This window comes from Procambarus clarkii, chromosome 10 (genome assembly GCF_040958095.1).
Source record: "Procambarus clarkii isolate CNS0578487 chromosome 10, FALCON_Pclarkii_2.0, whole genome shotgun sequence".
In the NCBI taxonomy this organism is placed as follows: domain Eukaryota; kingdom Metazoa; phylum Arthropoda; class Malacostraca; order Decapoda; family Cambaridae; genus Procambarus; species Procambarus clarkii.
The window spans coordinates 22,285,568-22,309,917 of NC_091159.1; the positions used below are offsets into that span (position 1 = coordinate 22,285,568).

Here is a 24,350-nt window from a genome sequence, read left to right on the forward strand (position 1 = left end):
CAGACTAGAAATAAAAATGAATTTTGGAGAATTGATTTTTGATTCACCTCCAACAGTGAAGCGTAATGTACGAAAGATTGAGAAAATTCGTGTTAGAATTATTAATCTTACTTTTTCGGTCATATTTAATAATATATGTCTACAGGAAAGACTGCTACCAAAATATACTAATATATATATATATATATATATATATATATATATATATATATATATATATATATATATATAATATATATATATATATATATATATATATATATATATATATATATTCTATATATTTCTAATTCAAATTTTTATAAAACAAAATTTAAAAAATTGTTGATGTGAATTGTAAAAAAATTCAAAGCCATTAATACTATCAGCGTTTCTTGCATATTTTAACATAAGAACAGATGACACTGTAGAAGGCCTCCTATACATATCTACAAACTCACTCATATATGTATAATCTGCAACCCATCCTCCGCATTGACTGTACGTTTAATACTTAAGGTATTAAGTACACTTACTGTCATACATAGTACATATTTGCACTTATGGGGATGTTATATTTACCTCTCAAATAATTTTCCTCGTTTTCTGTTAAGTCACTCAGAATTATTCTAACATTTTCAAATTCACAAGTTTTAAATTTTAGGAATTTCTTTTTCAGTTTTATTAAATAATAGAGATTTTATACAAATTTTGAAAATATCCTGAGTGACTTTATAATTTATTGAAATATTTTAGTTTTGTTTTATTTGTTTTATAAAACTGTAATATCAATATAGCTATAGGTTAAGTAGTAATTGTAATTAAGAAGCAATAAAATGCTTATCTTCAAAATCTAAGAAGGTTTGGTTAGGTTAGGTCGTGGGTTTCTATTCAACTTTTCAGGTAAACTAAACTATTCACAATATATTTGACAGTGCGGTTTAATACTAAATAAAAATAGGTACAATTCCTGACTGCTAGGAATAGTACATAATTACACTTACTTGTGCTGTTACATTTACCTCCCCATTTTTGGAGGACGGGCTTCCATTTTATAGTACGACAATTTTTGGCTCTATGTAACACATTGGAACGAAAAGCGACGTACTTTGTAGGACAGCTTGAGGAAACACCCCTAACGTACAGAGTACCATAACCATCTCACCAGCGATAGCCTCGCAGTTTTATAGGGGTACAACCTCTGGTAGTGTTGAAAGAAGTGTTGATATAACTGGTAGTGTTGATATAGTCTGGTAGTCTTAGTCTGGTATTGTTGATATAACATAAAAATAGGATGAAAGACGTTAAAAAAAAAAATCGGATTTCTTTTAATGTTAAGATTCAGATGTTTGCATAAAAACTCACTCTGAATGAGTGTAGAGTTGACGACATCCTTACCCTTCCTCAACTCATCGCGCTGACACGTGAAAATGTAAGGGAAGTTCCACACATCACTCACAGTGGATAATAAAATAGCTCATAGGATAATCAAACAATTGTTACAGGTGTACATATATGAGGCATTTACAAAGTTATAGTAAAAACACATCAAAAAAGAGAACAACATTGATGAGACTGCAGTACAGTATACATCACACAAATGATTTAATAAACCCCATTATTAGCTTATGCACATTTGATTATAAAACATTACAAGTGCGTTATGTACCAAAACTGTTATAAACAGTACCTTGTATGTATTTTAGTTAAAATTATACCATATACACAGATAAACACAGAAAAATAAATTTCAGAAATTAAACAATTACTGACATACACAAAACACATAAAATTACATAAATATATACAAAATTATTACATAAAAATATTGCATAAAGAATTAATCATTTGGATTATTACTGTTAAGTGGAATAATAATAGGATTTTGTAATCTTTAGTCACATAACTATAATTAGGTTGATAGCCCAGTATAATGAAGTGGCAGATCACCTTTGATGACAGGTGTTCTGAGATGATAATTATGTGCTGGGAATTAGGGAGGTGTGCTACCTGGAAGATCCTGGCGAGGCTTAAAGAGGCAGTTGAATGCTGTTTTGGCAAGAGTTCTCTCCCACTGAGACCTTGTATTACAGGGAGCAATGATGGGTTGAAACCTTTCCTCTACTGTATCATCATCAAAGGTCTCTATGGTTTCGTTAGGCCCAGGCCTCTCTTCCTCTATCTCATCATCAAAGGTTTCTATGGTTTCATTGGGTGCAGATATCTCCTCCACAGTCTCGTCATCAAAGGTCTCTATGGTTTCGTTAGGCCCAGGCCTCTCTTCCTCTATCTCATCATCAAAGGTTTCTATGGTTTCATTGGGTGCAGATATATCCTCCACAGTCTCGTCATCAAAGGTCTCTATGGTTTCGTCAGGCCCAGGCCTCTCTTCCTCTTTCTCATCATCAAAGATCTGCATGGTTTTATCACATGGAGACCTCTTCTGTCTTTCATCATTAAAGGTCTCATTGGTTTTATCGAGCAGAAAACTCTTCTGTATCTGATCATCAGGGGTTTGTATGGTTTTCCTAGCTTGAGACCTGTACTCTCTCTCATATATAAAGGTTGCATTGGGTCCAGATCTCTCCCTGTCTATCTCACTATCGAAAGTCTCTATACTTTTACTGGATTGAGACCTCTTGTGTGTCTCATCATCAATTGCCTCTATTGTTGTACTGGGTTGAGACCTCTTCTGTTTTTTATCATCAAACGTCTTCATGGTTTTATTGCGTTTATACTTCTTACATAGCTCATTATCAGAGGTCTCTACGCTTTCCTTCGATGGAGACCTCTTTCTTCTCTCATATTTAAAGGTGCCTTTGATTTTACTGGGTTGAGAAGTTTTCTGTTTCTCATATTTAAAGGTCTGTATAGTGTCACTGTCATCAGGAGTCTCCTTTACATGAACATAAATAGTCTCTGTGGTTTCAACGGGTCGTGTATACTTGTCCAAAATGTCTGGGTGACCAAACGCTAGAGAATGATGAGGACTTAAAACATAACGTTTGTCATCAAACAAATATAATCCAAGTTTTGATCCAACAGAAGTGCAGTTTTGTTCAACTTCATTAGGTATTAATCTACTTTTAAAATCATCAGAGATTTGACCGAATATGTCCATTTTAAATTTATCATGAGTTAGTGCTGATTTATAATGAAATGGTAAGTCTTTGGTTCTGTCTGACTGCTGCTCTGATTGCACCATCATGGAAAACATTTTAGGTTTTAATGCCACAACTTCAGAAATGAGTCTTTCACCTGTCACAGATTTCAAACGCCCTGGGACTCCTTTAAAACTGTCATCAAACAATGGGTGATCTTTGGAAAAATTTGAGAAGTCCATGCAAGACTTAAGAGGTTCCGATCCTAGCTCATTATAGACATCTTCACACTCGAGTGTGAAGATATAGCTGCTAGTGTCTGTGTACACCAACTGTGCTCTTTTGCCATAGTGTGCCTTGACCACATTGTACCAAAATTCATACAGCATTTTTGTAGCCGTCTGTAGAATATGGAAATGAATATATGTGGGCTGATTAATGAGCTGTTCTTTCATACTCTTTGTACAAATCATTCGATCCTGACTTACAGGTGTAACCCATTTTGTACAAGGATTACGAGCAAAGTTTAAAAATTTGTTTTCATTTGCAACAAAATCGTGGCAATGAGAGTATTTGTTTATGTTCATTAATGACTTATCAAAGATTAGACTATTTACATAATTTAAGGCCGAACATTTTTCTTTATCAGTGGCTTCAATGCGCTGATTAATATTAGTATTAAAGTTCTCAAAAACTTTCAGCTTGGTGAATTCATACACGGCATGAACACATTCAACTTCCAAGCCAAGTTTCATCAAAAGTTGCAGTAAATCTAAACTAACTAAATAGTTCTTTTGTGGTAGATGTGAGGCCACTAATTTTTTGTTTTTCTTCGGTAATTCACAGCTGTTTGACTCAAGAATTCTGTTACTGTATTCAGAGATAATTTCTCTCTGAACATTTCTATGGGCCAAAACTAATGGCAGTTCATCTGTTTCCTGCGCTACATGAGGACTTACTTGCTTTGTGTCACAAAGAATCCAATACCCTTTGGTAGACTTACAGGAATGATTTTCAAGTCCCTTTTCTACAAAAAGTTCTTTTTCATCCTCAGGCAATTTATGTATATCGCCTCGGGGCAACTTTTCCATCATACATGTAAAATACAGATTATTGAATTCCAAATATACGATATACTTTCCAACTGCAGAGTTAAACTGTGGATTTAGGTGTATATTGTCTGCTTGTGAATACTGTTTTACTACACTGGTAAAATCCTCTTTCAGATTACCTTGTATGAGATCATATAATTCATAATCGTGAATGGCATCAAATTCAACTTTACTGTTCAAAAGCAAAGCATCCCAGGCAAAGCTAGACAAAGACTCATAATATGCGACATCTAGCTGATAAAGATCAATCAACGTCTTTCTCCAGCTTGTGAAGACATCACATAATAGACCAGTGTTAACTTTCAAATATAGTTGTAAGTAGTCTCCAAGGCATTTACAATCTCCAAGTTCATAGACACGTTGTGCATGATCATAATCCTCTGAGGATAGCTGGCTATCATTTAAGTGACTGTTAAAAGCTTCAAGAGGAGGGAGTTGTTCCTCTTTTAAACAATCAATGTTAGAAACATAGTCATTGCAGAAATAAAGCTTTCTACTTAACACAATTGTTTTAGCCTTGCTGGAAACTTCATCTATCATCATATGAGTGTACTTTAATGAGTTACCATCTTTAACGTGCTTCTCTGCCAAGTTGGCTAAGTTACCCTTCAAGAGATAGAGGCTATTCACGAGGCAAATATTATCATCAATGCTTACTTTCATCAATTTAAATTCCTGGGTAGACTGAACTGAAATTGTTCTCGGAGGATCTAAAGCCAATTCTGCGAGAATAATTCCAAAGTCATTTGAAGTATCACAAGAAAACATTTTAAGAAAACGTTTAGAAACAATAAATTGAAACTTGCATTTAAGGCAAATGGCAGTTAAAAAGTTATCGTACTCTTCATTGTACTTATGATGACGATACTTGTCTTTTGGATTCTTAAAGCGATTCAGACAAAAACCGCATGTAGTTTGAGCACGATACAGTTTCTGGGATTTGTTTGTCATGTGTACAGCATAAGTGCGCAGCTGAGCCTTTAAGCACTTCCAAGTCTCTTGCACTTTACTGACAAAGTGATTAACTGCATCAGGACCACAGTAGGAGGATTTGTCTGCAACAGATCCATGTCTGTCTATAATAATATATGAATAAGCCACAGCCCTATGGCTCATCTCTGTCATGCCTTGGGAGTCTGTTTTGTTAAGTAAACACTCAAAGCTATAAAAGCCTACATAAGATGGACTGTATGGGGAATACCGTCTTCTAAATTTTACTGTAGTGTCTGGGGGAAGCAACTCTAGAGTTTGTTGAGCATCACATTTTTCTTCATGTAAAGAAAACTGCTGCTTATTTTTCAAAGGCATTAAGCACACGCGACAATAAAAAGGATTTTTTCCATCTCTACTTGAGTTATGTTTCACGTTTTTAATATATCTATTAAAGTCCTTGATAAGAGCCACGTGTTTGCCTTCTAATAAAATTAGTGGAACAATTTTATCCCTGAAAGCAGTGTGACCTTTCCTAGCCAAGCTGATTCTACATTTACCACTGCCTTTGATAAGTAAATAGATAAATATGCTGACTTTATTTAAGGTTTCAATTTTAGAGAGATTTTCCCATGATAAAGGCAAATCTAAGTTATCAGTCCTTACATATTTTTTACACCTTTTCTCTATTTGAATTAGGCGATTAACATAACTCGATTTCCTGCCACGAGAGAGACAAAAATATGCAGAAATGCACTGTACTAAGCATGAAGAAGTGGTGCCTTTAGGATTTAAAATATAATCTTTTCCCCTGACAATAGGATAAGGAACATATGTTCCAATACGAATATTATGTTGAACAACCATAAAGTTTATATGAAAGCTAGTGACACTATGCACTGTGATTCCAGACACTTCAACTTCAGAGAGCTGCTTCTCCAGTCCAGTAGCTATAACATCTATCCATGATTTGACGAGATCAGTAATGTCTTCTAAAGTCACATCACGAATATTGATTTTGATGTTGAAATCATGCACAATGGGCTCTCCTTCGACACTATTTCCTTTAAGTTGTACATAAACTTCAGGAAAGATGCGTAGCATAGGTGGAAACTGCCCCTGATAACTATTATATACATTTGATATATACTTTATGAAAAATATTTGGTAGTTACATATGCATGACAATGGGTCTATTTCAACATTTTCGGGAATTTTAAAACTATGGCGTATGTATGATCCTTGAAAATGATGTTGAACTTGGATTAATTCTGGCTCTTGGTTTGTTTCAGATGAGAGTGGAGTAGAGTGGTCACTTTCATGGGAAAGGTGATGCCCATTCTCACTTGGGTCTGGATGTAGAGATGTATTGACTTGGTACTCACGTGTACTCATTGGTGGCTCGCTGCTGGATCTGACCTTTCTTCTCTTTATGCGCACAGCTCCTCTCTCAGTATCTTCATTTTCTGTATAACAAATATATACAAATAACTTTGTAAAAAGTAATGTGTACAATAAGTCCATTAATTTGTTGATGACAAATAGTTTCATACGCGAGTGAAATTATTTTAACTTAGTAACACCAAATTAATGGTAAAATTGGTACATTAATTTATCATATTTTGTTTAATATATATAAATATATATATATATATATATATATATATATATATATATATATATATATATATATATATATATACATATATATATATATATATATATATATATATATATATATATATATATATATATATATATATATATATATATATATATATACATGGGCTTGTCTCATGTGATTCCTAGGAATCACATGAGACAAGCCCATGACATTACTCTAACAAGAGAAATGTTGAACAAGAATACTTGCATAATAGACAAAACCCAAGATTCAAGAAGATTACAAATTCTTGAGGCAATTCACATAAGAATAGAGCGACCTACCATGAACACCCAAATCACGGAACTATTTACTCTACCCACCGTGAGAGTAAGGACAAGACAAGAACATATCGATGCCAACACAGAAGACAATGTCCAACATAACAGGCCAATTACACTGGATTAATCTTTGTGTTTAGATAGGAGATGCCTCGTATGGGCCAATAAGCCTTCTGCAGCCCCTATGTTTATCCCTTATGTATCCCCCCATGTTTTCACCTTCATTGTATTATCACCTGACCTAATGCGGGTATAAAATCAACTAGTATTGTAAGATCTGTTCACTTGAGAATGAACCATGGAGGTTCGAAACGTCGTGCATATTATACAAGTAAGTGTAATACACTCTATAGTAAATCACTTCTTTTCTTCACCTTAAAAGTACGAAAATGAGTTTTGGAGAACTCCTATTTCAATTAAGCCCTGATGCTAAGAAAATAGTTAGAGGGATAGAAGCCCTAAACCAGAAAATAATAAATACAGAATATGCGGTCATATTCAATGAAACATATATATATATATATATATATATATATATATATATATATATATATATATATATATATATATATATATATATGACAGCTGACTAACTCCCAGGTACCCATTTACTGCTAGGTAACAGGGGCATAGGATGAAAGAAACTCTGCCCATCGTTTCTCGCCAGCGCCCGGGACCACAGGATCACGTACCCAGCGTGCTGTCCGCTCGGCCACCAGCTTGAGTGTGTACTCACCTAGTTGTGTTTGCAGGGGTTGAGCTCTGGCTCTTTGGTCCCGCCTCTCAACCGTCAATCAACAGGTGTACAGATTCCTGAGCCTATCGGGCTCTATCATATCTACACTTGAAACTGTGTATGGAGTCAGCCTCCACCACATCACTTCCTAATGCATTCCATTTGTCAACCACTCTGTGCAGTGTGTGTGTGTGTGTGTGTGTGTGTGTGTGTGTGTGTGTGTGTGTGTGTGTGTGTGTGTGTGTGTGTGTGTGTGTGTGTGTTTGTGTGTGTGTGTGCGTGTGTGTGTGTCTGTGTATGGAATCTTCCACCCCCCACCCCCCCCCCACCACATCACTGCCTAATGCATTCCATTTGTTAACTGCCCTGTCACTGAAAAAGTTCTAATGTCTCTGTGGCTCATGTGAGAAATAAGTTTCCATCTATGTCCCTTTGTTCGCGTACCACCCATGTTAAATAGTTTGTCTCTATCTACCCCTGGCAATTCCTCTGAGAATTTTATGTGGTGATCATGTTTTCCCTAACTCTTCTGTCTTCCAGTGTCGTGAGGTTTAGTTCCAGTAGCCTTGATTCGTAGCTCGTGCCTTTCAGCTTGGTGGCATGCTTCTGAACTTTTCCTAATTTTGTTTTGTGCTTGACTAGATATGGACTCCACGCTGTAGCCGAGTTTTTAGTGGAGTGAGTGTTTGTGCATATGCCTATTTGTACCATTACTCATTCCTCTATTTCCTAAAAGGAAAATATATATTTCTCATTTAATTATTTGGAACACAATTACCGAGTCTTCGAAACTAGTTGATGTGAATTTTATGTTCTTTGAGAGCCATTAATACTATTAGCGTTTCGTGCATATTTTAACATAAGAACAGATGACACAATAGAAGGCCTCCTATACATACCTCCCAAACTCACTCATATATATGTATAATCTATGCTTGAAACAATCCAGCGTTTCCTCATCTATTATGTAATTCGGTAATCTGTTCCATGTCACCAACGCTATTGTCCAATCAGCATTTATCGACATTTTTCTAAATCTAAAATATCTTTTATAAACTGTGCAGGTGTGGCGTAGTGGTTAGATGCTCGCCTGGCGTTTCGCGAACGCTTTGTCCTGGGTTCGTATCCTGCCCGGGAAGGACTTACTGGGCGAAAATCCTTAACTGTAGCCTCTGTTTACCCAACAGTAAAATGGGTACCTGGTTGTTAAACGATTTGGCGGGTTGTATTCCAGGGAACATAGGAGTAAGTAAGTAATTATCAAAAGAAGGCACCAAACCGGGAAGGCTATGTAGCACCATCAAATGCGCAAAATAATCAGAGGGCGCTAAATATCACCAAGGATGCCAATATGAGAACATAAACGCATAAGGCGAACGATATTAAAAGTATCCGAGTCACCAAGAATTCTATTGAGGGACAGGTGACCGCGAGGGGCGGTCGGAAAGCAAGACACACGCTCGTCCTGGAAGTCAGGACATTCAAGAAGGACATGCACGACCGTAAGAGGGACAATGCAACTAGGACAATGAGGAGCAGGGCGGCGCTCCATCAAGCGACCATGGGTTAAGCGAGTATGGCCAATACGCAACCTTGCCAGAGCTGTTTCCCACCGCCGGTTACGGTGGAAGGAGGACGGCCACGAGGAAACACAACATTTAAGAGTACGTAGTTTATTACCAGTAACAGACAACAAAGAAGCCTGCCAACGGGTAAGGACGGAGGAATGGATAACCGGGTAAAAGTCGGAATACCTTTACGAGAGATGGGACAAGAGCGGACAGCTTCCTTGGCGGCAGCATCCACACGCTCATTTAAAGACACACCAATATGGCTGGGAACCCAACAAAACTCAACCGACTTAAATTTACTGTGAACAAGAAACAGCCAATGCTGGATCTTGACAACTACTGGATGAACCGGATTAAAGGACCCGAGAGCCATGAGGGCACTACGAGAGTCAACAACAACTACAAAGGAAGACTGACAACGAGAAAGCAGGAGACGAAGAGCATAGAGAATAGCATAAAGCTCCGCTGTAAAGATGCTAGTCTCCGGAGGTAAGCGACACATATAAGTGCGATCAGGAAAAACAACAGAGTAGCCAACACCGTCCGCAGACTTAGACCCATCGGTGAAGACAGAAACGGAGCGGGAGTGAGAAGAAAAGTGCTCAAGGAAAAGGCGTTTTAAAACCGTAGGAGGGGTAAAAGCTTTAGTGATACAGGTCAAGGATGTACAAAACCGCGGAAGAGGGACTCTCCACGGGGGCAAAGAAGGAACAACACGAGGAGAAACATTAGAAATACGAACGGAAAGAGAGTCCTGTAGGCGAGATAACCGGACAGAAAGAGGGAGGTGGTGAAGAGGAACAGGAACCGCAGGAGGGGTAAAAGTTAAAGCACGACAGAGGCGAGAGGAAGGATGTTGTAAGGACCCGCAAGATAGCGAAGACAGTAGCGATCACGGCGGTCTTGGAGAGACAGGAAGCCAGTGTCAACATACAAGCTAAGGACGGGAGTCGAACGAAAGGCACCAGAACTGAGGCGCAACCCAGTATGGTGCAAAGCATCAAGAGGGCGAAGAGTAGAAGGAGAAGCAGACGAGTAAGCAGGGCAACCATAATCGAGCTTAGACAGGACGAGAGAGGAATGTAAAGCAAGGAGAGTGCGCCTATCTGCCCCCCAAGAAGTATGGGACAAGACCCGAAGGAGGGTAAAGGCCTTAGAGCACTCAACACGGAGGTAAGAGATATGGGGAGACCAAGACAAACAAGTGTCAAGGAATAACCCCAAAAACTTCGCGGAATCTTTGTACTCAAGGGGATGACCATAAAGTGACAAAGAGGGACGAAGAACGACCCGTTTCCGCGTAAAAGTCATGGCACTAGTCTTAGAAGTAGAGAACTTGAAGCCATGATCGGTGGCCCAACATAGGAGTAAGGACCTGGCCGAAACGCTATGCCTGCTAATGGCTGTACAAGAATGTAAGAACTCTTGTACAAATATAAAAAAAAAATCTAAACATACAATTTGAATATAAGGTTGCACTTAAAAAACAATTCTTTACTTCATTAGAAAGGGAGTTTTTTATTTTAGAGTCTTTTATTTGCACGGCATGTTTGCAAAGATTTAGTCAGAGTTTGGAATGTCAAAGATATATTTTTATGATGAAGCTCATTAGTTTTAGTATAAGAAAAAAAGAGTTTGAAGTCAGGGATAGGACTGACGAATAAAGATTCGTACTACGAGCTCACCATAGCCCGTGCTGCTTGGAACTTTTTGTTCCAGGTAGCGAATCTTAAACAACAGCAACAAGATTCGTATCTATAAAGAGCACAAGAGAATGTGTAGTGTGTGTGTGTGTGTGTGTGTGTGTGTGTGTGTGTGTGTGTGTGTGTGTGTGTGTGTGTGTGTGTGTGTGCGCGCGCGCGCGTGCGTAGCTTGTTTAGGGCTTTGCACCGAGGGGAAATGTATGTTTTCTGGTCAAAATTGTTTATAGCTCTGAATATTAATAAATGATTTTCTCTCGGTGATGGAGAATTTGAGGGATTTGTGGTTGTTCAATCATTTTTTATGGTGGTGGGTTAGGTCTAGAAAAAATGAAGGTTGTGTCATCAGCAAAGAGTAGAGGTCTGAGAAGATTAGAAGCAACTGACAGGTAATTTATAACAAAAACAGACAAGGTCTTAGTATACTACCTTGGAGTATTCCCAAGATTAATGGGAGAGTGGGACAAGAGAGGCTATGTTATTGATGACTGTAACAGTGTCTATTGTTGCCAGACGATCGTAAATAGCTCAGAGCAAAGCCTCTTATTCCAATGTGATGAAGTTTAAGTAGGTCGTTATCGTTATTTAAGGAATCAAATACTTTTCTTAGGTCAATAAACCGGCCAATTGGAGATAAGTTTGTGTTGAGTGTTAGGAAAATGAAACTTCCAAACGTTTTCGTGTTTCAACACATTATCAGGGCAATCCAAAAAGATGCATAGGAGTTTGGGATTATATTCCCAACTACACCTGCCTAGACAAAGAACCACAAGGTAAAACGTCAATAGAGGTGAGATGATAATGCGGATATTATTTGGGTAATAACTTACACATCATACAAGAGAACAACAATGAGAGTGCAGTACAGTATACATTACACAAATAATTTAATAAACCCTATTATTAACTAATACGTATTTGATTATAAAACAACGCATGCGCTTTATGTACCAACACTGTTGTGTTCAGTACATTATATGCATTTTAGATAAAGTATACAATGTATACAGATAAACACACACAAAAACACATGTCAGTAATTGTTTAATTTTTGCACAGACACAAAACATAAAATTACATAAACGTATACAAAATTATTAAACAGAATAAAAATATTGCATAAAGAATTAATCATATGGATTATTACCTTTATGTGGAACAAAAATATAAATTTGTTATCTTTATTCACATAACTATAATTATGTTGATGACCCAGTATAATCAAGTGGTGGCACTTCATTATACATTATATTTCATTCATCATCACCTTTGATGACAGGTGTTCTGAGATGATAATGATGTGCTGGGAGTTAGGGAGGTGTGCTACCTGGAAGATCCTGGCGAGGCTTAAAGAGGCAGTTGAATGCTGTTTTGGCAAGAGTTCTCTCCCACTGAGACCTTGTATTACAGGGAGCAATGATGGGTTGAAACCTTTCCTCTACTGTATCACCATCGAAGGTCTCTATGGTTTCGTTAAATGCAGATGTCTCCTCCTCAGTGTCATCATCAAAGGTCTCTATGGTTTCATTTGGTCCGGATCTCTCCTCTATAGCATCATCAAAGGTCTCTATGGTTTCGTTGTGTCCGGATCTCTCCTCTATCTCATCATCAATGGTCTCTAGGGTTTCATTTGGTCGGGAACTCTCCTCAATCGCAGCATCAACGGTCTCTATGGTTTCGTTGTGTCCAGATCTCTCCTCTATCTCATCATCAAAGGTTTCTATGGTTTCATTTGGTCCGGATCTCTCCACTAGAGCATCATCAAAGGTCGCTATGGTTTCGATGGGTCCAGGTCTCGCTTCTAATTTATCATCTATAAATTTGTTAGGTTCAGGTCTCTCCTCTATCTTACCACCAAAGGTCACGATGGTTTTAATGAACCGAGATCTCTTCTGTCTCTCATCAGAGGTCTCTACGGTTTCCCTGGGTTGAGACCTCATCTGCCTCTCATGCTTAATGGTCTCTATGGTTTCGCTGGGTCCAGATCTCTTCCTACCTATCTCATTATCGAAAGTCTCTCTACTTTTACTGGACTGAGAACTCTTGTGTGTCTCATCATCAATTGCCTCTATGATTTTACTGGATTGAGAACTTCCCTGTCTTTTATCATCAAATATTTTCATGGTTTTAATGCGTTTACACTTCTTACGTCTCTCATCATCAGAGATCTCTACGCTTTCCTTCGATTGAGACCTCTTTTTTTTCTCATATTTAAAGGTGCCTTTGATTTTACTGGGTTGAGAAGTTTTCTGTTTCTCATATTTAAAGGTCTGTATAGTGTCACTGTCATCAGGAGTCTCCTTTACATGAACATAAATTGTCTCTGTGGTTTCAACGGGTCGTGTATACTTGTCCAAAATGTCTGGGTGACCAAACGCTAGAGAATGATGAGGACTTAAAACATAACGTTTGTCATCAAACAAATGTAATCCAAGTTTTGATCCAACAGAAGTGCAGTATTGTTCAGCTTCATTTGGTATTAATCTACTATTAAAATCATTAGAGACTTGACCGAATATGTCTTTTTTAAATTTATCATGAGTTAGTGCTGATTTATAATGAAATGGTAAGTCTTTGGTTCTGTCTGACTGCTGCTCTGATTGCACCATCATGGAAAAAATTTTAGGTTTTAATGCCACAACTTCAGAAATGAGTCTTTCACCTGTCACAGATTTCAAACGCCCTGGGACCCCTTTAAAACTGTCATCAAACAGTGGGTGATCTTTAGAAAAATTTGAGAAGTCCATGCAAGACTTAAGAGGTTCCGATCCTAGCTCATTATAGACATCTTCACACTCGAGTGTGAAGATATAGCTGCTGGTGTCTGTGTACACCAACTGTGCTCTTTTGCCATAGTGTGCCTTCACCACATTGTACCAAAATTCGTACAACATTTTTGTAGCCATCTGAAGAATATGGAAATGAATATATGTGGGCTGATCAATGATATGTTTCTTCATACTCTTTGTACAAATCATTCGATCCTGACTTACAGGTGTAACCCATTTTGTACAAGGATTACGAGCAAACTTTAAAAATTTCTTTTCATTTATAACGAAATCGTGGCAATCAGAGTATTTGTTTATGTTCATTAATGACTTATCAAAGATTAGACTATTTACATAATTTAAGGCTGAACATTTTTCTTTATCAGTGGCTTCAATCCGTTGATTAATATTAGTATTAAAGTTCTCTAAAACTTCCAGCTTGGAGAATTCATACACGGCATGAACACATTCAACTTCCAAGCCAAGTTTCATCAAAAGTTGCAGTAAATCTAAGCTAACTAAATAATTCTTCTGTGGTAGATGTGAGGCCACTAACTTTTTGTTTGACTTCGGTAATTCACAGCTGTTAAACTCAAGAATTCTATTACTGTATTCAGAGATAATTTCTCTCTGAACATTTCTATGGGCCAAAACTAATGGTAGTTCATCTGTTTCCTGGGCTACACGAGGACTTACTTGCTTTGTGTCACAAAGAATCCAATACCCTTTGATAGACTTACAGGAATGATTTTCTAGTCCCTTTTCTACAAAAAGTTCTTTTTCATCCTCAGGCAATTTATGTATATCGCCTCGGGGCAACTTTTCCATCATACATGTAAAATACAGATTATTGAATTCCAAATATACGATATACTTTCCAACTGCAGAGTTAAACTGTGGATTTAGGTGTATATTGTCTGCTTGTGAATACTGTTTTACTACACTGGTAAAATCCTCTTTCAGATTACCTTGTATAAGATCATATAATTCATAATCGTGAATAGCATCAAATTCAACTTTACTGTTCAAAAGCAAAGCATCCCAGGCAAAGCTAGACAAAGACTCATAATATGCGACATCTAGCTGATAAAGATCAATCAAAGTCTTTCTCCAGCTTGTGAAGACATCACATAATAGACCAGTGTTAACTTTCAAATATAGTTGTAAGTAGTCTCCAAGGCATTTGCAACCTCCAAGTTCATAGACACGTTGTGCATGATCATAATCCTCTGAGGATAGCTGGCTATCATTTAAGTGACTGTTAAAAGCTTCAAGAGGAGGGAGTTGTTCCTCTTTTAAACAATCAATGTTAGAAACATAGTCATTGCAGAAATAAAGTTTTCTACTTAACACAATTGTTTTGGCCTTGCTGGAAACTTCATCCATCATCATATGAGTGTACTTTAATGAATTACCATCTTTAACGTGCTTCTCTGCCAAATTGACTAAGTTACCCTTCAAGAGATATAGGCTATTCACGAGGCAAATATTATTATCAATGCTTACTTTCATCAATTTATATTCCTGGGTAGACTGAACTAAAATCTCTTTCTGCCGCTCTAAAGCCAATTCTGCGAGAATAATTCCAAAGTCATTTGAAGTATCACATGAAAACATTTTAAGAAAACGGTTAGCAACCAAACATTCAAACTTACATTTAAGGCAATAGGCAGTTAAAAAGTTATCGTACTCTTCATTGTATTTATGATGACGATACTTATCTTTTGGATTCTTAAAGTCATTCAGGCAAAAACCGCATGTAGTTTGAGCACGATACAGTTTCTTGGATTTGTTTGTCATGTGTACAGGATAAGTGCGCAGCTGAGCCTTTAAGCGCTTCCAAGTCTTTTGCACTTTACTGACAAAGTGATTAACTGCATCAGGACCACAGTAGGAAGATTTGTCTGCAACAGATCCATGTCTGTCTATAATAATATATGAGTAAGCCACAGCCCTATGGCTCATCTCTGTCATGCCTTGGGAGTCCGTTTTGTTTAGTAAACACTCAAAGCTATAAAAGCCTACATGAGATGGACTGTATGGGGAATACTGTCTTCTAAATTTTATTGTATAGTCCGGGGGATGCAACTCTAGAGTTTGTTGAGCATCACATTTTTCTTCATGTATAGAAAACTGCTGCTTATTGTACATCTGCATTAAGCAGATGTGACAATAAATAGGATTTTTCCCCTCTCTCATCTGGTTGCTCTTCATGTTTTTAATATATTGATTAAAGTCCTTGATAAGAGCCACGTGTTTGTCTTCTAATAACAATAGTGGAACAATTTTATCCCTGTAGGCAGTATGACCTTTCCTAGCCAAACTGATACTATATTTACCACTGCTTTTGACAAGTAAATACATAAATATACTGACTTTATTTAAGCTTTCAATTTTAGAGAGATTTTCCCATGATAAAGGCAAATCTAAGTTATCAGTCTTTACATATTTTCTACACCTGCTCTGTATTTTAATTATGGTCCGAACAACGTCCAAGTTCTTGCCACTAGAGAGACACAAATATGCACAAATGCACTGGATTAAGCATGACGAAGTGGTACTTACAGGATTTAAAATACAGTGTTTGCCTCTAATAGTTGGATAAGGGACATATGTTCCTAAGCGAATAGGATGTTGAACAACCATAAAATTCATATGAAAGCTAGTGACACTATGCACTGTGATTCCAGACACTTCAACTTCAGAGAGCTGCTTCTCCAGTCCAGTAGCTATAACATCTATCCATGATTTGACGAGATCAGTAATGTCTTCTAAAGTCACATCACGAATATCGACTTTGATGTTGAAATCATGGACAATGGGCTCTCCCTCGACATTGTCTCCTTTAAGTTGTACATAAACTTCAGGAAAGATGCGTAGCATAGGTGGAAACCGCCCCTGATAACTATTATATACATTTGAGATGTACTTTATGAAAAATATTTGGTAGTTACATATGTATGACAATGGGTCTACTTCAACATTTTTAGGAATTCTAAAACTATGGCGTATGTATGATCCTTGAAAATGATGTTGAACTTGGATTAATTCTGGCTCTTGGTTTGTTTCAGGTGAGAGTGGGGTAGAGTGGTCACTTTCATGGGAAACTTGATGCTCATTCTCACTTGGAGATGGAGAGGTGGTGATGTTATTGTCTTGGTACCCACGTGTGCTCACTGTTGGCTCGCTGCTGGATCTCTTCATCCTTCTCATTATGACCTTAAGTCGTGTGTCGCTATCCTCATTGTCTATAAAAAATATATATTCAAGTACCTTTGTAAAAAAATCATGGTGTACCGTAGTAGTCGTAGTAGTAATGAAACCATAGCGAGGAATTTTTAATTTTGGCAAATAACTTGCTGGGGTGTCACCTGCTAGACCAAAATTTGTCATAGTAAGTCGTACTGAAGATATGTCAATTAAGTGTTAGTCATGTGTTTGACAGTGTTGGACGTTAGCTCTTGGATCCGCCTCTAGATGTTATTCTTTGCAAATTCATTAAACAGTAGATTTATTAAATTTACAACCATGTATTTTAGATGAATTAAGAGGAAAAGACAGTTCAGGGTTGTAGCTCCTGTCTCCCACCTATGTTCTCCACTGTATTTTCATAAGTATTCATCCAATCTTAAAATAAATATTTATTTAAAAATAGTTACCTGTATTGATTCTGCCCCCCCCCCCTCCCATCATTGTTTTCTTGTGTATTTTCGTTATTAGCTTAATCCAAATAAAATTAAAATATAGTTAAAAAGATAGGAAATAAAAGTAGCCATAAGCTCTTTATACTCTCGTTGCAAGATATTTATCAAGAAACTGTCTCTCAATTCCCACAGAAACAAGCAACACTTAGTGGGCCAGCCCACTAAGCATTCCTGTGCAGTTTACGGGCTGCACAGGAATATCCCTGCAAAAACTAAAAACTAAAAAATCCCACAAGCACAATTAGGTAAGCATAATTAAGACCCCATGCTTCCCCTCATCCACCCCTGCTCATAACAGGTAGAACAGGGATTGTACCTGTTGGTACAACTCCTTTCTCCCCCCCTCTTCCTCCATTCTTCCCCTTCCTTACTCCTCCTACCATTCTCCCTTCCATTTTATCCTACTTCCTCCCTACCCTACCCCGTCTCCTCCCTTCTCGTTCCTTACTTCTCCCTCTTTCTTCTCTGTCTACAGTCCCTCCACACTGAGTCCACCATCCAGCCTTTTACACATCCTCCTTCAGACTGTCTCCACCTAGCTCCGCTCCCTCACTGCGATCCTCCTTCCCCCTTCCTGCACACATACCTTCCTTGCTCACCTACTTCCCACTCTTTCCCCTCCAACTTGCCCATGCCTTGTTTCTCCCCTCCCTCCCCAAACCCAATAAGAACACATCTTCTTGAGATGATTTGATTTTGATTTCACATACACATACAAACATATTCTAACTCATTTACTTAAGCATATGCGTAACTTCTTTATATGTTCTCAACATATTCTGTATTTCTTTAGAACTAATTTATAATCTACAATATGTAATATCACTATCAGTTAACAAATTAAGCAACTTTACTAAGACATTTGCATGCACGCACAGGAGGGGGCGAGGGATGCTAGGTGGAGGTGACTGAAGGAGGAAGTGTCGAAAGCTGGATGGAGAACTTTAAGATAAGGGAATCTGAATCTAGGTAGAAAAGGGAGAGGTTAGAATAGAGGATTAGGAAGGAAGTTGAAGGACGTTGTAGTAAGGGAGTTGTGACTAGAAGTTGATGATGTGGAACGTGGGTACTTATCTAATTATGCTTGCAGAATTGAGAGACTGCTTCCTTGAACTATGTCTTACAACGAGAGGATGAGGAACACCATGAACTACATTTATTCCATGTCTCAGTAACTATAATTTAATTATAATTTTAATTGAGTAAATAATAACAAAAATACATGAGAGCTATGATGGGGAGGGGGGGACAGGAGCTACAGCCACAGATCTAGCTTTAGTCCTTCTTCCTCGTCATGTGTGAAACTATTTTAAATGTCATTAAAATTGGATGGACACATGAAAATACTGTGGAGGAGTAAGGCAGGGATGAGTGCTGCAGCCTAAACCCACGTCCAAAATTACGAAAAACGTTGTCTAAAAACGACCATTTTAAATTTCATAAAATTACGATGCCTATTACGGAAACTACAACGAGTAACGTGTAGTTCAAGTATGTGTATTGAGATAGTAAGATACATCTCTTAAAGGATAGAGTAACTTAGACTATTTCTACCCTCCAAATAATATTTGCAAGGTGGGCCCAAGAACTAACCCTCATTTTCATCCACATGACTGGCACTTATTTGACATATCACGTTAAGCACAACTTGCTACGACACAAATTTTGGTATAAAACGAGTGACACCCCAGCGAGGAATTTGTCTAAACCAAAAATTCCTCGCTGGGGTGTTGTTACCCTTACTTATATTAATTAAGTTTATTGATTGGTTAACGACAAGGTGTGTTGTACAGGAGTTAAAAAATAAATTATATTATAGAGCGGGGATCCCAGCGTTGCATGGGTCTGTCTCCCATCTGTCATCTTACCATTCATCTATTTATCTATCCATTCACCTATCTATCCCAAAATCTATTTTTCTATCGATCCACCCATCCATCAATATATCCTTCATTCTATCTGTCCATCTATCTATCCATGCATCTATTCATCCATCAATCTATCCGTCTATCCACCCTTCCATCTATCTATCCATCGATCAATCTATCCGTCTATCCACCCTTCCATCTATCCATCGATCAAACCATGTATCTATCCGTCCATATATACAGCGATCCATCTTTCAATTTATCTTTCTATCCATCCATTTGTGCAACCGTCTATCCATCAATATATATCCATCCATCTATTAATCTATCTGCCCAATCAATTACTAATCTTTCTATCCATATATATCTATCCATATATATCTATCCATTTATCTACCTATCCATCTACTCATCTATTTATCTATCCAACCATTTATTCATCTACCCACCTACCTATCCATCCATCTGTCTACCGACCCATCTATTCTGTCTTGGTTGTAAGCTATGAAGCTGTGGAAGAATGGTTGGTTTTATGCGACTATGGGCAAGTTATTGACAGCAGGAAAATTCTGGTAATTTTACCAAGATCAATGAATAGTGGTGCATATTACTGTACGAAATTGTGTTGAAAAAATTAGTTTGTAATTATTGAACTGTGTAGATGGCGGGCAGTGCCAAAAATCATCATGGAGGGTCAGAATGCTATTCCCATTTTTAATTCTAGTGACGCCGATCAGCCTATGTCTATCCTGTACCCCAGACCATTCACTCTGCCAATTTGGGTGAAGCTAGACCAAAGCGTCTGACCTTCAACTTTGAACACATAGACAAAAATTCTATTTTATTTATTCATTAAATTTGTTAAAAACAAAAACAAAACAAAAATGTAAACTAGGTTTATTTTGTGTTCAATGAGTGTGTGCGTGGGAGTGTGCATGCATAGCCCGTCCTTCTAAGGTATCTCAACGTCAAGAATCTGTCGTACTAAAGTGCTCTCTCCTAACCTGACCGGGGCTCTTCGAGACTCGAACCGTGGACCCCACGTGTGTAAGGCCGAAGCTCTATCGACCAAGGTATTGAGTAAGTCCCCCGTGGTGTAGTGGTTAAGACCCTCGCCTGGCGTTTCGCAAGCGCTTTGTCCTGGGTTCGTATCGTGGCCGGGAAGGATTTACTGGACGTCAATCCTTAACTGTAACCTCTGTTTACCCAACAGTAAAAATATTGTTAAATCTGGTACCTGGTAAATATTGTTAAACTTTGTTATTGGGTACCTGGTTATTAAACGATTGGGAGGAGTCGTATTCCGGGGAACATGGGATTAAAGACTTGCCTGAAACGCTGCACGTGCTAGTGGCTGTATGTAAGAACTCTTTTATAACAAAAAAACTAATAGAGGACCCAAAACAGAAAACGGGAGAGTATGTCATTTTCGAGAGCCACTACCATTTCCTAGTACGACGTAGAGTATGCATAAAAATGCGATGCTCTATTAGGAGGACGGGTTGATGTGCGTGCGCAGCCTGTCTTCCTAAGGTGTCCTAATGTCAAGAAACTGTCGTACTAAAGTGCAATCTCCTAACCTACCAGAAGACTCAAAACAGAAAACAAAACAGTATGTACATTTCGCGAGCCGCTACCATTTTCTAGTACGACAATTTTTGGCCTTACGAAAGAATGTATCAAACCGCGACGTTGTATTAGGACAGGCTGGTGTGTGTGTGTAATTACTTAAGGGTTTTGGCCTCCACCGCCTTCTCACCTAACTTGTTCCAACCGTCTACCATTCTGTTTACAAAAGTGAATTTTCCTATATTTCTTCGGCATATTTTTTTTTAGTTAGTTTAAATCTATGACCTCTTGTTCTCGAAGTTCCAGGTCTAAGGGCTATGTGTGCGCGTGCGTGTGTGTATTCACCTAGTTGTGCTTGCCGGGGTTGAGCTCTGTTCTTTCGGCCCGCCTCTCAACTGTTTACTAACTACTTTTGTGTGTGTGTGTGTGTGAACTGTACTTACGTGCAAGGAGCGTCTCTGCAGGAAGCGTTGGTTTGAGAGTGAATGATCGTTTCAACGAAGAATGTTTGCCAGAATCTGTTGGGGAAGGAGAGTGCATGTTATTCCTACTTACACCTGCGCCATCACACTTTCCTCCATTTCCTAAATCATATATATATATATATATATATATATATATATATATATATATATATATATATATATATATATATATATATATATATATATGTATGTGTGTGTGTGTGTGTGTGTGTGTGTGTGTGTGTGTGTGTATATCACGAAAATAAACACGTGATTAAAAATGTGACAGTGTCAGACCACGGAGGAAAATTGATACAGGAACTGAGCATAAATAGGTAGGAGAGAATGGTGGAGTGAGGTGAGGTACAATACGTGGACACTGCAGAGGGCCTATTGGCTCATGCAATGCAGCAACCACACAGGCCCACACATGCATAATTATAGCATATAATAGTAAATATTTACAATGAATTAGTGAGACAAATGTGCTCCAATGATCCTACTTAAATCGCCCTTTAATTGATCTATTAAAAATATTAAATATTTTAAATATAAATTAAATATATATAAAATTGATATAACTTAGATCCATATATATATATATATATATATATATATATATATATATATGTCGTACCTAGTAGCCAGAACGCACTTCTCAGCCTACTATGCAAGGCCCGATTTGCCTAATAAGCCAAGTTCTCATGAATTAATATTTTTTCGACTATCTAACCTACCTAACCTAACATTTCCGGCTACCTAACCTAACCTAACCTATAAAGTTAGGGTAGGTTAGGTTAGGTTGGGTTGGTTAGGTTCGGTCATATATCTACGTTAATTTTAACTCAAATAAAACAAAATTGACCTCATACATAATGAAATGGGTAGCTTTATCATTTCATAAGAAAAAATTCGAGAAAGTATATTAATTCAGGAAAACTTGGCTTATTAGGCAAATCTGGCCTTGCATAGTAGGCTGAGAAGTGCGTTCTGGCTACTAGGTACGACATATATATATATATATATATATATATATATATATATATATATATATACATATATATATATATATATATATATATATATGTATATCACGAAAATAAACAGGTGATTTAAAAATGTGACAGTGTCAGACCACGGAGGAAATTAGAATTATATATATATATATATATATATATATATATATATATATATATATATATATATATATATATATATATATATATATATATGCAAACAAGCCTGAATGGTCCCCAGGACTATATACAACTGAAAACTCACACCCCAGAAGTGACTCGAACCCGTACTGAAAGGAGCAACGCAACTGGTATGTACAGGGACGCCTTAATCCGCTTGACCATCACGACCGGACAATAAGGAAGTGATAGCCGAAGCTATTTGAACCACTTCCCCGCCGGCACTCGGATGGTAATCTTGGGCATAGCATTTTATCAAATCACCTCATTCTTTGGGGCACACGTGAGGAACACAAATTTGTGTGTTTGTGTTCCTCACGTGTGCCCCAAAGAATGAGGTGATTTGATAAAATGCTATGCCCAAGATTACCATCCGAGTGCCGGCGGGGAAGTGATTCAAATAGCTTCGGCTATCACTTCCTTATTGTCCGGTCGTGATGGTCAAGCGGATTAAGGCGTCCCTGTACATACCAGTTGCGTTGCTCCTGGCAGTATGGGTTCAAGTCACTTCTGGGGTGTGAGTTTTCAGTTATATATATAAATATATATATATATATATATATATATATATATATATATATATATATATATATATATATATATATATATATATATATTTCTTATTCAAATTTTTGTAAAACAAAATTAACAAAACTTAAAAAATTGTTGATGTAAATTGTAAAAAATTTCAGAGCCATTAATACTATCAGCGTTTCTTGCATATTTTAACATAAGAACAGATGACACTGTAGAAGGCCTCCTATACATATCTCCCAAACTCACTCATATATGTATAATCTGCAACCCATCCTCCGCATTGACTGTACGTTTAATACTTAAGGTATTAAGTACACTTACTGTCATACATAGTACATATTTGCACTTATGGGGATGTTATATTTACCTCTCCAATCATTTTCCTCGTTTTCTGTTAAGTCACTCAGAACTTTAAAATAAAGTTTTCAAGAATAATTTTCAAATACACAAGTTTTAAATATCAGGAATTTCTTTTTCAGTTTTATTAAATAATAGAGATTTTATACAAATTTTGAAAATATCCTGAGTGACTTTATAATTTATTGAAATATTTTAGTTTTGTTTTATTTGTTTTATAAAACTGTAATATCAGTATAGCTATAGGTTAAGTAGTAATTGTAATTAAGAAGCAATAAAATGCTTATCTTCAAAAACTAAGAAGGTTTGGTTAGGTTAGGTCGTGGGTTTCTATTCAACTTTTCAGGTAAACTCAACTATTCACAATATATTTGACAGTACGGTTTAATACTAAATAAAAATAGGTACAATTCCTGACTGCTAGGAATAGTACATAATTACACTTACTTGTGCTGTTACATTTACCTCCCCATTTTTGGAGGACGGGCTTCCATTTTATAGTACGACAATTTTTGGCTTTATGTAACACATTGGAACGAAAAGCGACGTACTTTGTAGGACAGCTTGAGGAAACACCCCTAACGTACAGAGTACCATAACCATCTCACCAGCGATAGCCTCGCAGTTTTATAGGGGTACAACCTCTGGTAGTGTTGAAAGAAGTGTTGACATAACTGGTAGTGTTGATATAGTCTGGTAGTCTTAGTCTGGTATTGTTGATATAACATAAAAATAGGATGAAAGACGTTTAAAAAAAATAACCGGATTTCTTTTAATGTTAAGATTCAGATGTTTGCATAAAAACTCACTCTGA

General features: G+C 37.2%; 1 protein-coding gene across 2 annotated transcripts in view; it reads right to left on the bottom strand.

The window, feature by feature from the left end:
• Positions 1–1,459: 1,459 nt before the first annotated feature.
• The window catches only part of LOC123747796 (uncharacterized), an 80,584-nt gene continuing 57,693 nt past the window's right edge, over positions 1,460–24,350 (bottom strand). The window contains exons 3-4 of one of the 2 annotated variants that reach the window (XM_069321715.1): positions 21,426–21,500; positions 10,901–17,089 (exon numbers count right to left, since the gene is read on the bottom strand). In XM_069321715.1, the coding sequence (XP_069177816.1) occupies positions 12,384–17,054 (4,671 nt within the window). In that variant the 5' untranslated portion in view covers positions 17,055–17,089; positions 21,426–21,500 and the 3' untranslated portion in view covers positions 10,901–12,383. Of the gene's footprint in view, positions 6,589–10,900; positions 17,090–21,425; positions 21,501–24,350 lie in introns of those variants that run through there. The other variant, XM_069321716.1, reaches the window with a different exon arrangement.